The sequence below is a fragment of the Podarcis erhardii genome, assembly GCF_964252035.2.
Source record: "Podarcis erhardii genome assembly, chromosome: 3".
NCBI lineage: Eukaryota > Metazoa > Chordata > Lepidosauria > Squamata > Lacertidae > Podarcis > Podarcis erhardii.
Window position 1 is genome coordinate 75,316,557 of NC_138507.1, and position 14,675 is coordinate 75,331,231.

Genomic DNA, 14,675 nt, shown 5'->3' on the forward strand with positions numbered 1-14,675 from the left:
ATTACAGACTGGAACATTTGCTACCCTATGGCAGGATTTGAACAATATTTCCTTGCATCATAGATCATGGTTCATGAAACATGGAACAAGGACTGAGTGCTCCTTCCTCCACCTCTTGAAATCTGGCTTCAGTACTTAGTTCCTGGCTTGGTATTAAACCAGAGTCCTCTATTATGTCTGATCAGAGGAACTGTGACTTAGGACTCAGCTACATAAGTAAAAAAAAAAAAGCATTATAAATGTGTAATAACACTGAGACACCAGATAGTGCTGTAGAGTTCGATTCTTTGGCAATGTGATTTCCCATTATGAGCTTTACAACACATTTTCTAGAAACGGTTTTTTTGATGTGTCTAGATCCAGCCTTAATCTCATAAACTAACCAGGTTTAGTATCCTAGTTAATTAATTGCGATTAACCCAGATCTCCCTGGTTCAGACGTAATGGGGTACTCTGGCTTAATGTCAAACCAATAATTAAGTGCTGAAGCTGGCATAAGGAGAGGAGGGGTAAAGAAAGAAGGAGTAGTCCACTTTGACCATGGTTTATGAAACCAAGAAAAATTGTCTGAACCTGTCCACTAGACCTCATACTAAATACATATTTGCATTTAAAGTACATCAGGGATAGGTAACTACTGGGATCACAGAAGCAGGGTGGAGAGATTCATCCTTACTAAAATCATTCCTTTGAAGCTGCTCTTTGAGCTGGGAGCAACCCACCCACCCTGGCTGCCAATGAATAGCACCACATCAGCTAATTTTATTATTTTTTAAGTGTGCTAAATGCACAGACACAGTTAATGTCACATCTAGTTTGGCACTAAAAATGAAGTTGTTGCTACGTGCTGAGAGATTGACTCAGCTGGCATCTCAGAAAGCCATGAAACAACTTCAAAAAGGGCTTTACTGCAATCCAACAAATACTTGTGGAAGAATATGTATGAATGATAAGTTAAGCAAAGTCCATTTTGCTAGACTGGAAGGAGGATATGACTGGTATATGATTTAGCAGTTTTGCTAATTAAATCCTGTTGAATAATAGAATATTGACTAGAAAGGTGGAGTGGGGGACATAGGTAAAAGAAGAGGATCTAAAATCACATAAAGATGTTAAATATTTATTATTACAGTATTTTACTGAGTAGATATGGGATCTGTGCTTTGTTGCTCCACATGTCCTTATCTGTGTTTTAAGGAGTGAATCTCTTCCGCGAGATCTGCTCTGTTTGCAAATCATTTGATTATATTCTCAACCATTATATTAGCACAAAGTCACAAATCATGAAGTTACATTAGTGCTGCATGAGCTTCAGTCAAGTGCTGCAAGCAGCTACACCATTGCAGAGGTCCGGTAGCACTACTCTGCAGCAATCACTTTCAGGCCTGCAGCATATATTGCTTTAAAAATTAATTCCTTGCTCACAGTGGAATCACTGAGAATTATGCTACTGACATCAGTGGGATCACAAACAATTTCATTCCTGTTTCATCATGCCCAAATCTGGAGGATGCCTCAGAGGTCATTTAGTCCAAATCCCACCAGTGGGACTGGGTCCTTTATACCCAAACAGTACCTACAGTATTTGAACTGTTATCATCCACATCAGTACATCACATTCAGAGACCAGAATGGAAAACAATAACAACAAAGAATTTAATCCCAGTCTAATCAATGGTGATAAAGTACTTTTCACTTTCTCTGGCACATGCCACATGAGTGGCTAAAGGGAAAATGGATGAAAAGGAAAATGAGGCATTTTTTGAAATTAAAAAAAATCTACTTATGTGATTGACTTTAGATGGGCAGACCAATCAGGTTTCACACACTGCTAATGCACAGGAAATTTGGTGATGCAAGCACTCTCAGAAGGCTGTAACATTTTGAAATGCATGTAGACAAAAAACAGTGTTAGGTTACTTAACTCTAATAAACAATTCTGATTTTGATCTAAATGACGAATGCTTCGTATATATTTATGCCAAAATCTATTTAGAAAGATTATAAAATCCAGCTCAGATTTACGTAAGAGGAGCTCAGTTGCTCGGCAGCTTTGGTGGTCTGACAGTCTGAGGTACCTCGAGTCCTGTGTGCAGAGTCACCTGCGAGGAGAAAAAAACGGAAAAATACTTAGAACTGAAACTTGAAGATGAAGCAGGAAACCTTCAACTATAAGATGAGTTTGATAGCATAGCAACCAGTCAGTGTGGAAGGGCTTCTCATCAGTTTAAAAAGAGAGTTCTGACCACCTGAAGTTGCCCTTTTGACAAATTAGAACTCCACTCCCACAGACACACAAGTAGACAAAGGGAGCCAACATAATGGTTGGACTCCCAAATCCCATCAGCTCCCATCAGCTCCAGACAGCACAGCCAATGGTCAGGGAAGATGGCAGTTGTTAGCCTGTTATATGTGAAGAGAACCACTTAGACTACTGCTGTTCCAGGCAACTGATAAGTAGAAACATTTTGTGGAATACTTTCACAGCCTTAGTTAGCTATGCAGTCTCCATGCATTGTGTGGAGAAACTCCATAACCTCAGCCAGACCTAGGCAAAAAGGTATCAACTAGAGGAGCTCCCTAGCCTCAGGCCTGAAAATGCTGTGTGGGTCAGAAGTTAGTCTAAAGCAGCCTTTCTCAACTGGGGTTCCATGGAAACCTGTGAGAGGTCGCTAGGAGTTACCTCCTCTCAACTCTTTCCTGACACAACAATGAATGTCATTGGACAACATTGCCACCCCTCACCCTTTTTGCACATGCATGCTTCTGTTCCCCCATGATTCACCCATGAAAATGGCAGGAAATATCTGTATGCAGGTATACAGCCCCACATTTCACTTTACTCCTGAGTTAATGGGGTTGCAAGCAGATTTTTTTCTGGAAGCAATTAACGTGGAATTGAGTGCTAAACTCTCATTATATTCCACTAGATTTCTGGAAGAGTCTTTTATATCAGGGGTTGGCAAGGTTTACTTTGCCTGGGCTGGTTCACTCCAGTGGAAATCCCTCTGTGGGCAGGATCGCGCGTGAGGACTCGCCGAGTGGGCAGCTCGATTCGGGGGCGGCTCGTAGGCAGGTTAAACTACCCCCGTGGGCCGCTTGTGGCCCATGGGCCTTAGGTTGCTGACCCTTGTTTTATATCATGTGAAAGCTCAAATATAGTGTGGAAATTCGAAGTTAGGGAAGTGTCAGAGAAACAGAAGACACTGCTTGTGTGAATGCAGCCCAAATGACCGCCTGCCCTGCCCACACCCAGAATCACCTCAGTTAAGGGGGATTTATACAGGATATATAAAGAGTGTCTGGTAGATCTTTATCTACAGTGGTACCTTGGTTGTCAAACTTAATCCGTTCAACTCCCGAAACTGTTCAAAAACCAAGGCACGGCTTCCAATTAGCTGCAGGAGCTTCCTGCATTCAATCAGAAGCCGTGGAAGCCACATCGGACGTTTGGCTTCCAAGAATGTTTAAAAAACGGAACACTTACTTCTGTGTTTTCGGCGTTTTGGAGCCAAAACATACACATACCAAGGCATTCGAGAACCAATGCACGACTGTGTTGCCTTTGACTAATTAGATTTTCTTCATCCAAAACTTCTGGCTTTCATGCGGTTTGTGCCAGTCCACCAACAAATAATACTATACTACTTGATTGGGCTATTTGGATAAAGGAAATTGTACCACACATTCTCTGATTTTGATTCTGGTTACTCCCAGACAACCTGGTGTGGTTTTTTTAATAGCTTTCATCCTGATTTGTTTGCACAAATTTGTGGGGAAGTTATATGACAGGGGCAGGTTTGCTGAAGAAAAGGATCAAATCTGCTTTAATTGTACAACCTTAGTTTGTCTATTTGCAGTTGAATGTGTCAGTAACCAACTGAATCCCTACAGAAAAATGACCAGAGTTTGAAATGGCTCCAGCTTATACAGAAAGATGGATTTTGTCCTTTGGCAATGTACATGAAATGTACATGGTGTGGAGTGAGAACAGAACCTGGGAGGTCAGGACTCAAATCTCCACCCAGCCATGAAGCTCACTGGGTGACGGTGGGCCAGTCACAATCTCTTGGCCTAACCCACCTCAAAGAATTGTTATAGGGATAAAATGAGGAGGGGAAGAACTATGTATGCCACTAGGAGCTCCTCTGAGGAAAGGTGGGATACAAAAGCAAATAAATAAATCTGTGGGAAAATAATTTTACCTGCACGTTTCGGTTGAGGCTTAATGCAGGCATGAAGACGCCCTCCACATTTTCAAATGCTGGAGGTCCCTGCTGTTGCCCATTTATGTAAAAGGTCAGGGTGTGCTTGTTGAGGTCCAGAAGAACTCCTACAGTTGCACCTTTTGAAACACCCCCTTCTGTTCTAAGGATCAGAGAAAAAAATGCCTATGTTAGCTACATTACCTTGATGTATTGTACTTAATGCAGGAATCTCTTACGAAACCACAGGAAAAGAATGAAATAATCATTACTATTTTGTAGAGTTGAACCCGAAAGAAATATTGGCCCACACTTACCAAATTTCCTAAATTTGAAATTGCTGAACTACAATTTTACAAGCAAATTTTACAAATGTTGATTTGCAGTGTTGGCTATGACCCCACGTAACGCAGGGCTGTCTTTAGCATATGTGCCACCGGGGTGTAAAGATCCGCCCAGCGCCCCCAAATTTAGTTTAGCCACCCCCAAATTAATTTTTATTGAGCTTTTTTGGGGATGGGAGAAGCCAAAGTTGTTGACCTTTTAGGGGGGCAAACTCAAAGTTGTTTAGCTTTTTTTGGGGGGGGAATTGCTCACCTGTAACAGCAGTGCAGCGAAAAAAACTGCTTTTGTTTCCTGACTCGTTGGGAATATTTGACGCTATGGAGTAACGGAGCGACGGAGGAGGGGGGCGGGGACTTTCGCTCCATTGCTTTTCACTGTCGCCAATCAAAAGAGACCAGTATACAGTAGGTATACATTTGGTGCCCCCCCCCCGAATTTGGCACCCAGCTGCCCCGCACCCCTTGGACCCCCGGGTAAAGACGGCCCTGGTGGTTTGTAAAACACTGTTGGTGTTTCGATTTCAACCCTTCATTTAAATGCAATGCAAGAAACTAATTTCAAATGCCAGGATTTCTAATTAAAGTTGATATATGTTTCCACGATCAACATTATCTATATCAAGGGGGTAAAAAAGTATAACGTTTTGTGAAAAGAAAATTCTACGCTACTAAGTCATATGTATGCTTTGTAAAATTTCAAATTTGTCTGAAAATGTATGTAAGTGGCAACGCTACAGAAATAGAAAAGGTCAATTTTAGGGCAACCACAGGGCACCATTCCCTAGAACAGCATTCGAGCTGGGACAATCAACAGCTGCTCTTTGCTCAATCCCTGCTAGAAGAAGTTGTACCTGTGGCACATCTGCCTTCCTCAGAATTCTTAAAAATGAACCAAGGCCCTGTTCCCTTCTAAAAAAAGATCACTCCAATTTTGTGTTATATTAAACTAATAGAGGTATTTGTGTTGTTTCTGTTGTGCTTACTGTTATTATTATTAGTTTTTGATTGAAAGTAAACAGGGAAGAACTACATGCATATGTTTCCAACTGACCTGGCCATCAGGAAAAGATGTTGCTTAAATGAAATAGGAATTCAAAGGCTATGAGACTAGCTCCTAGTAAATCTGTGTTTGTTACTAATAACTCTTGATAAGGTGACAGGAACAGCTGCTTAAACGGCAGGATCAAACTATGCTTATGGATTCAGCCAACTACTACATGCAAGACTGATTTGACATTACGGTAATGTGTTTTTCCTCAGGGAAGGTAGGCTAGCCCAACACTATAGCGTATAGAACCACTGAGCCAGAAATTCCCTGAATATGTGCATTGACCACACACACTTATGCTTTGTTAATGTCACTGGAGTTTTGCAACAGAATTACATCCTGACATGCAAGGCATAATCTTAGCATCAGTTTCAAGCAAATCTACAGCTACAGTGGCAGCAGCTCTTCAGGATTTCAGACAGGGAATCTCTGCCAGCCCTACCTGTAGATCAGGCATGGCCAAACTTGGCCCTCCAGATGTTTTGGGACTACAACTCCCATCATCCCTAGCTAATGGGACCAGTGGTCAGGTGGTGGGAATTGTACTCTCAAAACATCTGGAGGGCCAAGTTTGGTTAAGCCTGCTGTAGATGCTGGGGAATTAAGAAACTAAGTAAACAATGGGTTGGAAAGGCATAGTTAAAGGGTGAGTATTATGTCATTAGATCAGTTTAAACCAAACTATTGTGTAGTACTGAAGTCCTGCAAGGATGCACCTTAATTGTTTGACATTTTTATTATTGTCTTCCTTGAACGAATAAAGAAATTAAGAGAGGTGGGGGGAGGGAAAAGTACCATTGAATAAGCAGGACTCCAGGCATGCTTCTCAGTCTCCAAACCCTTATTCATAACACTAAGTCTTAGGGGATTGTGCAATGTTTATGGTAAATTACTATGATCACAAGGGAGGATGTTAAGACTACTTTCCATTAGCATAAGAGGGAATGTGAAGTAATAATTACATCAGGATTAAGAGATTGTGAAACAAGTATTGTAAACTACTATAATTAACATTTGTGCATTAATCAGTGCGTGGTTCTTTTGCGAAATATCATTGTAGTAATATTCTTTGGTTGAAATATCAGGTGATAAAGTTTACCAATGTGATGAATGGTGAAACATTAATTTTAATGAGCACACATGTCAAATACATTTTGATCTTCAGTGGTTTCAATTTTTTTCAATTAAGTGACAATGGTTTTGATCTTAAGTTTACTTAGTAAAGTTTACAGGGGGTAGTTTTCTGCCCCCTCTTGCCACCTGATGCTGTGGAAAAGCAACTTGTGAGAGTCTGGAACCTCCCTCAACAACATGGGATAGGACAGGGAGGTCTACTGGAAAGGGGGCGGATTCACCCCAAATTGGACAGAACCTTGTTAAGGAAGTCAACAAGACAAAAAATCCTACAGTTTTGCCATTTGTATTTCTGTATGACATTGTACTGACAGTTCAGAATCCTTTGATAATAGATTTATTAATAGCAGTAAAAACTGTAAGTAACAAAAACTGATTAATACCAAATACTCCCACCATAAAGCAGTGGCTGGCAAAGGTAGGACAAACCACTCAGCTGTCTAGAGTGGGTGAAACTGTCAGACTGAAAGATCGTAAATAATGGGGGGGGGGGGTGTGCTAAGAGCATCCCATGGCTGCTAGAAGCAAAAATTATGGTCTTGACATTAATGTATTTAGTTACTTCTGTCTTATCACAGTTTTGTGATATTCTGTAATTTATCTTGAGTAAAGGCAATAGCACTTAATTTGTATATTTAATATAATATAATATAATATAATATAATATAATATAATATAATATAATATAATATAATAATTTTAAAATGAATAATAATCTGAAAAAGGTATTTCCTTTCTGTGTCCTCCACAGAATAGATTTTATTAAGCTTTGGTGATATTTCATAAAATAGATTGTGTGCCTATAATCCAGTATGCCTGAGAATACATTAATAAAGTAGGTTTCTAGGGCAATGAGTGAATGCTGCCATTTTGTTGCAACACAACATGGTCTGAAAGCAGCACAGTGTTCTAAATTTAGTAGAGATTAACATTATTTCCTCTTTAAATCTAATCAGGGTTTTAAAAGGGCAGATATCTGAGCCTTTGATGTGTATTGTTTTTGGGGAAACATTACTCTCGGCAGGTTTAAAATTATTCTGAACAGAGAAAATAAATGGAAACATGCTCATTGTCTTTAGGAACTTTTGAGCAGATCTCAAGCCTATTTTTCCATCCTATAAATGGGTTGCAAACTGATTAGAAACCCTTCAACCCATTCATCCTACTTTCTCTTCAGTATTTGTGACCTTGCTATGCCAGTGTAATATGCAATATGCAGGTTGTCTAAAATAAATGCAATTACGGTAATCTATCTGTTCCTGAGCTGTGGATCATAAGTCTTGGGCTCACAAAAGAAGGGACCAAGATGGCGTTTCATTTCCACCTCACACGTTAAACATATGTTAAAGCTCTGGATCCAGTGGAATTCCATTCCTGAAATATAGAATCAGCATTCCAGGGCTAGTAGAGTGGGGGAAAGGCTGGAGTTAATCATAGCTAAGCTGCTTGGCTCAACAACGAGGAAATGGATAATAGACAGGATTTGACAGAATGGTAAGGATCCCCAAGCAAGCTTTATTGATTAATCTTTTTTGTGTGTACTGTGGACAGAGAAGCTGGACAAGGGCTTGGGTTTGGTGAAATCAAAGTTTTTTCTCAGGCTGCTGGTGTAGCATAGTGCTCAGGAAAGTGAACTACAAGTCTAGGAGACCCTGGCTTGATTCTCATCTCTGCCATAAATTCACTAGATGGCCTTCGAAAAACCAATTTCCTGCAGTCTTAAGTACTATCATCTGCAATACAGGAGGGTAATAGTACTAACCTTACAGGGTTCTAGTAAGCACTGCTACTAGATCATCTATGTGACGGGCATAGAATACTTGAAATTGCCACATATAAATGTTAAATATGAGCTGCTGTTGTTGTTTAGCAGGGCTATCCTTATTTCCTCCATTTACACCAATGTTTCATTCTGTTCTAAGACAATGTTAAGTGATTCACAGTTTCTCCATTCAAATCTTAGGTGTCACATTATTTTCTCTACATTTTAAAATGGGCATAGTCAAGATGGATAAAATCCCAGCATGCAGCAGGGAAGAAGAAAAAAAAACCTTGTTGAGAAGAATGCCACAGGAAGCGTTTAAATTAGTGAAGCACTAATTCAGACACTGCACTGAAAAGCTTCTCCTGTAGCAGGATCTAGCAATGCCATCTCTGATCCATCTGTGGGTGGGGTGTTTTTAATGGATTTCTCATTCTTCTTGGTTTTAATGTCTCTACTCTATGTGGGGTTTATTGACTATTTGTTTGGTTGTAGGTCACTTTGGGTTGCCCTGGGTAAGATAAAGCAACTGACCATTTTAATAAATAAACAAAGAAACAATGCCTGAATCTCGCTGCAGATTTTACCACCACTGAAAGCCTTTCTTTGACTCTTTATAGCCAAAGCAGCACAAGCAAAATTATACCTTGATCTCTGTGTAGATAGTCATTCCACACATGGATGTATGTGTGGTGTACGCATGTTCAGGAACACAGACGCTGACACACCCCTTGCCATGCTCAGTCTCCATGCACTGGGCAACCACTCTAATCAGGGGGTGGTTATGTGCATCCATGCCAACATGTGCAGGCTCTGAATTTATAGTTCATGCCCTCAATTTGCCAAGGATACAAATTGTGTGTACATAGCCTATGCACTTTTATGCAAATGTCATCTCCAACATAAGGGAGTCTGGCGTATGAGGTGGGGAGGCCAATAGCCATGTTTCTGTCACACACACAAGGCCTCACTTGCCCAGCTGCTTTCCCTGCTTAGGTATAACATGCAAACCAACATTTATTGTAAAGAGAATAATATATAGACTTTATAATGATCTTCAAATATCTGAAAGTTTCCAGAACTAAGATGGAGCACAGTTTTTCCACTGGCACAGAAATTAGCAGCCAATTTACACAACACCTCTAAATATGGGTTGGCTCAGTTTATGTAGCAGTTCAGATTCTGAGGAAATCACCACCAGGTTGCTTCACCATGTGCCCTTTCCTCATAGGGGAGTTGCTCCATCCCATTGATCAACTGGATAGCCATCTTTTGAACCTTTTCCAACTTTACAATACTGTGGAACCTTGCTTCCCAAACTTAATCCATTCTGGGAGTCCCTTCAACTCCCAAAATGGTTCAAGAACCAAGGTGAGGCTTCTGATTGGCTGCAGGAGCTTCTTGTGGCCAATCGGAAGCCACGGAAGCCACATTGGATGTTCAGCTTCCAAAGAATGTTCAAAAACCGGAACAATCGTTTCCGGTTTTTGATCATCTGGGAGCCGGAATGTTTGGCTCCTAAGGGGTTCGGGAGCCAAGGTTCCACTGAATCATTTTTGTAGTGAGGTGAGGTGAAGTGACCAGAAATGTATTCAGTATTCCAAATTTATAATGCAATTTTCACTATTATGCACATTTATACTAGTGTATGCATTTTTGTACTCATTGATTTGCTGGAGACCTGCACTGGAAAATCTAGAGGAGTGCAGATTTCAAAGGATGACTGTGTTTCAGTTCATGTATTCTTTCAGAAACTGTGAATTAGGCAAGTTTGTGTTTAAGGGAGAAATGAATCAGATTTCTGCCCCATCCACACTTCCAAAATTAGAGCTTGGTTGAAGAGAAAAATGATTGGAGTAGAGACTGTCTTGAGGTAATATTTTGGTGGGGAAGTTTAGTACACGCCACTTGGGTGTCCTTATTGTCAGTCTCCTCTCCATTCGCTGATTTATATGTGATTGAAGCAGGCCCAGGTTTAAATTAAGTGGCTGCTCATATTGCATCTAGCTTGGTCCATAGATGCCATAAAAAATAATGAAGTTATAATGTCAACAAATGTCAACAGAACTACACAGCAATAAGCTTCTGATTTATGGGGAAAGTTTGCAATGTCTAGAATTGATGAAGCATGCTCTTGAAATGCTGGAAGGGTTCCCAAAAGCCCTCTCTCTTGAGAAGTGACTTCTTGAGGGGGAGAAAGTTCCACATGCACATGAGAAAATGTTCTTGGGTGCTTACCGATTGGTGTGAGAATTGCAGTGCATGAACCAGCTGCGGTTGTTGTCAACGTACATAGCCCATGCCTTGTCATCCTTTCCTAGCATCATGTCCTTGACGACGTTGATTCTAGCAATTCCAAAGGCTGGATCTGGATGGTTATCATAACGGTCTACATGCAGTTCCCAATAGTGGATTCCCTTTGAGAAAGCTGCTGTGCCCAGGATGACACGGTCATCATAGCTACTGCAAGTAGCAGTCTGGTTGTCGTTTGAAAGGACTATGTCCCGATGGGCTGAAGAGGGATCAAATGTAAACCAGGCCACTATTGAGAAAGAAAGTGTAGACGGATTAGAAGGATGCCACAAAAGGCACTGGTTTGTTACACCCTATCTTGGAAGAGTAGCACCGGATCAGCAGGTGAAGAAGACAGATTGTGGCCTGGCTACCCTGAGTTCCATGATGGAAGATGGGTAGGATAAAAATGTACTAAGTCCGAGGGACTCTTTTCCTTCTGGGAAACCTTCCAGGGCCACATGCCACTGGTAGTTTGAGTCAATGGCAAAAGAGGGCAGAGCAACAGAAGAAGAGAAGAAGAGTTTGGATTTGATATCCTGCTTTATCACTACCCTAAGGAGTCTCAAAGCGGCTAACAATCTCCTTCCTCCCCCACAACAAACACTCTGTGAGGTGAGTGAGGCTGAGAGACTTCAAAGAAGTGTGACTAGCCCAAGGTCACCCAGCAGCTGCATGTGGAGGAGCGGAGATACAAACCCGGTTCACCAGATTACAAGTCTACCGCTCTTAACTACTACACCACACTGGCATACGCCTCAACTGTCCCACTTTAAGTGGGACATCGTGATATTACAGAAACCATCCCAGCTTCTGACTCTAACCTGGGATGTCCCGTTTGACTCCCACGAGAGTGCAGCCCCAAAAGACGCCCATTCTGGGAAGCTGTGTTCTCACACAAGTCACCTGGCTCCCATTGAGAGTGGAGCCCCCCAAAGTCGTGTGTTCCAATTTTTCCTCTGTGGCACATTGGACGGTATGACAAAGTGCACTTTTGCACTGGAGTCTAGTTCATGCACAGACCTCTCTTTATCCTCTATCCAGGCAAGCAAGAAGCAGGATCAAAATCCAATGACATTTTGCTGCCAGGCAAAAAGGAGGGGGTGCAAAGTACGGGAGGGGAGAGGGGTGGTCTGGGGAGAGGGGCTGTGGCTGGGGGTGTCTTTGGGAGAGTCCCAAAGGCCAGGTAGACAAGTCCAGGGGGCACCTTTGGCTTCTAGGCCTGAGGATCCCTATCTCTGTAGTAAATAAATAAATCACATTTAAGTTCCATTGATTTCAGTAACTGAGAGCTAAGGATTTTATGCTGAAGTCCATAAAGACAACCAATCTATGCAACTATATACTTCTTTACCTCAATATAACTTGGTCTCTTTTATCACCTTTGTCAAGTGATAAGGAGAATTTTTATTACACATCAACTGCCAATGTATGGTAATATGCATGATAATACGTATAACAAAATGGTTCCTTGTATTTATTACTTTATTGCATTTATATCCCACCTTTCCCCCCCAAGGAGCAAATCTAGTGATGAAAATGTGTGGCATTACATGACATCATTGTGTGATATTGCATGACATCACTGTGATGCAGATTTCCCTGTTCTTACTCTGATTTCATTGGCTGGTTCTTGTGAAGCCACAGAAATTCACAATGTGGTAGCTTCATTCTGTATCACTACCAGAAAGAATTAAGAGTTAAGGCTTCTGTTTCTGGCAGCAGCCGCACATCTGCTAGAATGTCTAATTCTAGCCTTAGCATCTAGCTTTGTTGTACGACATTGAACATCCCGGTTGAGCTACATAAATAACAAATAGGCAAATCTTCATCTTCTCACAATCCAAAATTGTTCATCTTGGGAATTTAGCTGCAACTTATCCCTTCGCTCAGGCTTGCATATTTTACTCTATCAGTGGCCAGGTTGATTACAAATTATGATCCTCTGAAGACTTTTTTAAAAAAAGAAAAGAGATCCTTGGGAACAAATGGTTTTTCCTGACATAGTTTGGCAACATGAATATGAAGAGAGGATGAGATTAACATGTGTTTTGTGATTCATGACAGTTAAGTATCATTAATCAATATTAATTTCTTCGGTTGCCCATATGGATAGCAAGTGTAATTACAGAGAACCGAAGCCTGAATTAACATCCATATTTTATAAGACATTGCTAGGAAATTATTTCCACAGAGAGAAAATGTAATTAAGCTCTGGAATTCATCATTGATATATAAATAGGGAAAGGGGGCTGTAAAAGCAATGGACATCTCCATTTTCTACAGAAGTACGGTAGCTTCTAGCTTTTAGGTGCCAATAGTTTGAGGGTCTATGTACAGTTTTCAGTTCCATAAACTTCATCATCTTTCTAGTTTCACAGGACCACTTTTCGTTTACGCTGTTTCAAATGTTGTTAAATATTAAGAGTTTAAAGCATTAGTTAATAAGGTAGTGAAATCAACTGATTTCCCACAATGAAACATGGATTTATTTATTTTAATTTTTTTTTAAAAAAACCACACACAATATTTTCTACAAACTATGTGTGTGCCACACAATACTCCTTTTCTCACTAACCCTGAGTGGGCCACTTTGACAGGTGGGTGGGGCTGCCACCTATCAATTGCATGGTGTCATATGACTTCACATGACAATTTCAAAAGAAGAATCAGCAACACACTATGAAATTGAACAAAAATATTCATCTGTAGGTGCTGCTTGAACAAGCTGCATCTTGAAAATGAACAAAATGATGAAAAGAAGAATCTACACTGTTCCTGGTTTTTCCTTTCCAGCTCTAATTCAGTGCTTTTTGAATTTGATGCTTTTTTTGTTGTTTAATGATGGTTAAGAAGTTCAAAGATTTACTGAGATTTAGTTCAATCAATATTTTGGTCTGGCCCTGAACATATTCAAAGCATTAACTGTAACCAACCTAATATACACAATACACTTAAATCTAATTAACACATGAAGGGGTTAATGCTATAGAGTAGTAATCTGCCCTGCCAGGCTTTGCTTTGTCACTCTACCTCTCCTTGGGAGGAAGGTAATCAAGCCTATTGTTGTATTTCATTCTACCAAAAAAACGTGTAAAGAGGTGTGAGCTGGTTGCTCCAAGCTCTGACTGCATTATTGTGTTCCTACTATAACTTGGCCAAGATTCACCGCCTGTGTTTTCTGAATGCTGTATGGAAAAGCAGATGAATTTGACCTTTGGAGAGTTTGTAAGTAAACCATCTAAACTTATCAAACATGTGATCTTCTTCTATGCTGGGAAGTGGGGAACTTCGGAAGAGGGGAGTTTTAGAACTCACGAGGATATATTTTAAAGGTCTAACAGCCAATATTTCCATGCTTTCCTTTGCTGCATATTCTGTGATTTTAAATCCCTGCTGGGTTTCTTCACTAAAGAGTACTGGGCAGAATCTCAAAGGTACCAGAAACTACCAGAATCTCAAAGGTTCCATAGATTTTAGACAAAGAGAAATCTTTAGAAGTAACTTTACATATCATTAAAGTTACTCACCATCAGAAGTCTGTAGAACAACAGTCTTGCTATAAGGGCCCACTCCTGATGAATTAAAGGCTTTGACTCTTGCATTGTATGTACTGTTGAAATGAAGGCCATCAATAGTGCATAGGGTCTCCTTACCAACATACACTTCCTAGACAATGAGAAAGGCAGCAACTGAGTTCACCAAATTCTTCTTAACCTGGGATCTTTCCTAATAAGACCCTTCAAAGTAACCCGCATGTAATTTCTTGTTGCAAAACAATTAATCTCAGCAATGTTGCGACCATGCAAGGAGAATTTGCAGTACTAGGGGGCTTGCCCCTGCTTGCACTACTTGCCAGTCCAACCTCCCTCTCTCCCTAAGCCCCATCC

At 40.7% G+C, this 14,675-nt stretch overlaps 1 protein-coding gene across 4 annotated transcripts in view; it reads right to left on the minus strand.

The window, feature by feature from the left end:
• TRIM67 (tripartite motif containing 67) overlaps positions 1–14,675 on the minus strand; it is a 34,040-nt gene continuing 19,365 nt past the window's right edge. For all 4 annotated transcript variants that reach the window (XM_081855834.1, XM_081855832.1, XM_081855833.1 and 1 more), the window contains exons 7-10: positions 14,316–14,454; positions 10,732–11,035; positions 4,206–4,368; positions 1–2,102 (exon numbers count right to left, since the gene is read on the minus strand). In XM_081855834.1, the coding sequence (XP_081711960.1) occupies positions 2,037–2,102; positions 4,206–4,368; positions 10,732–11,035; positions 14,316–14,454 (672 nt within the window). In that variant the 3' untranslated portion in view covers positions 1–2,036. The remainder of the gene's footprint in view (positions 2,103–4,205; positions 4,369–10,731; positions 11,036–14,315; positions 14,455–14,675) is intronic.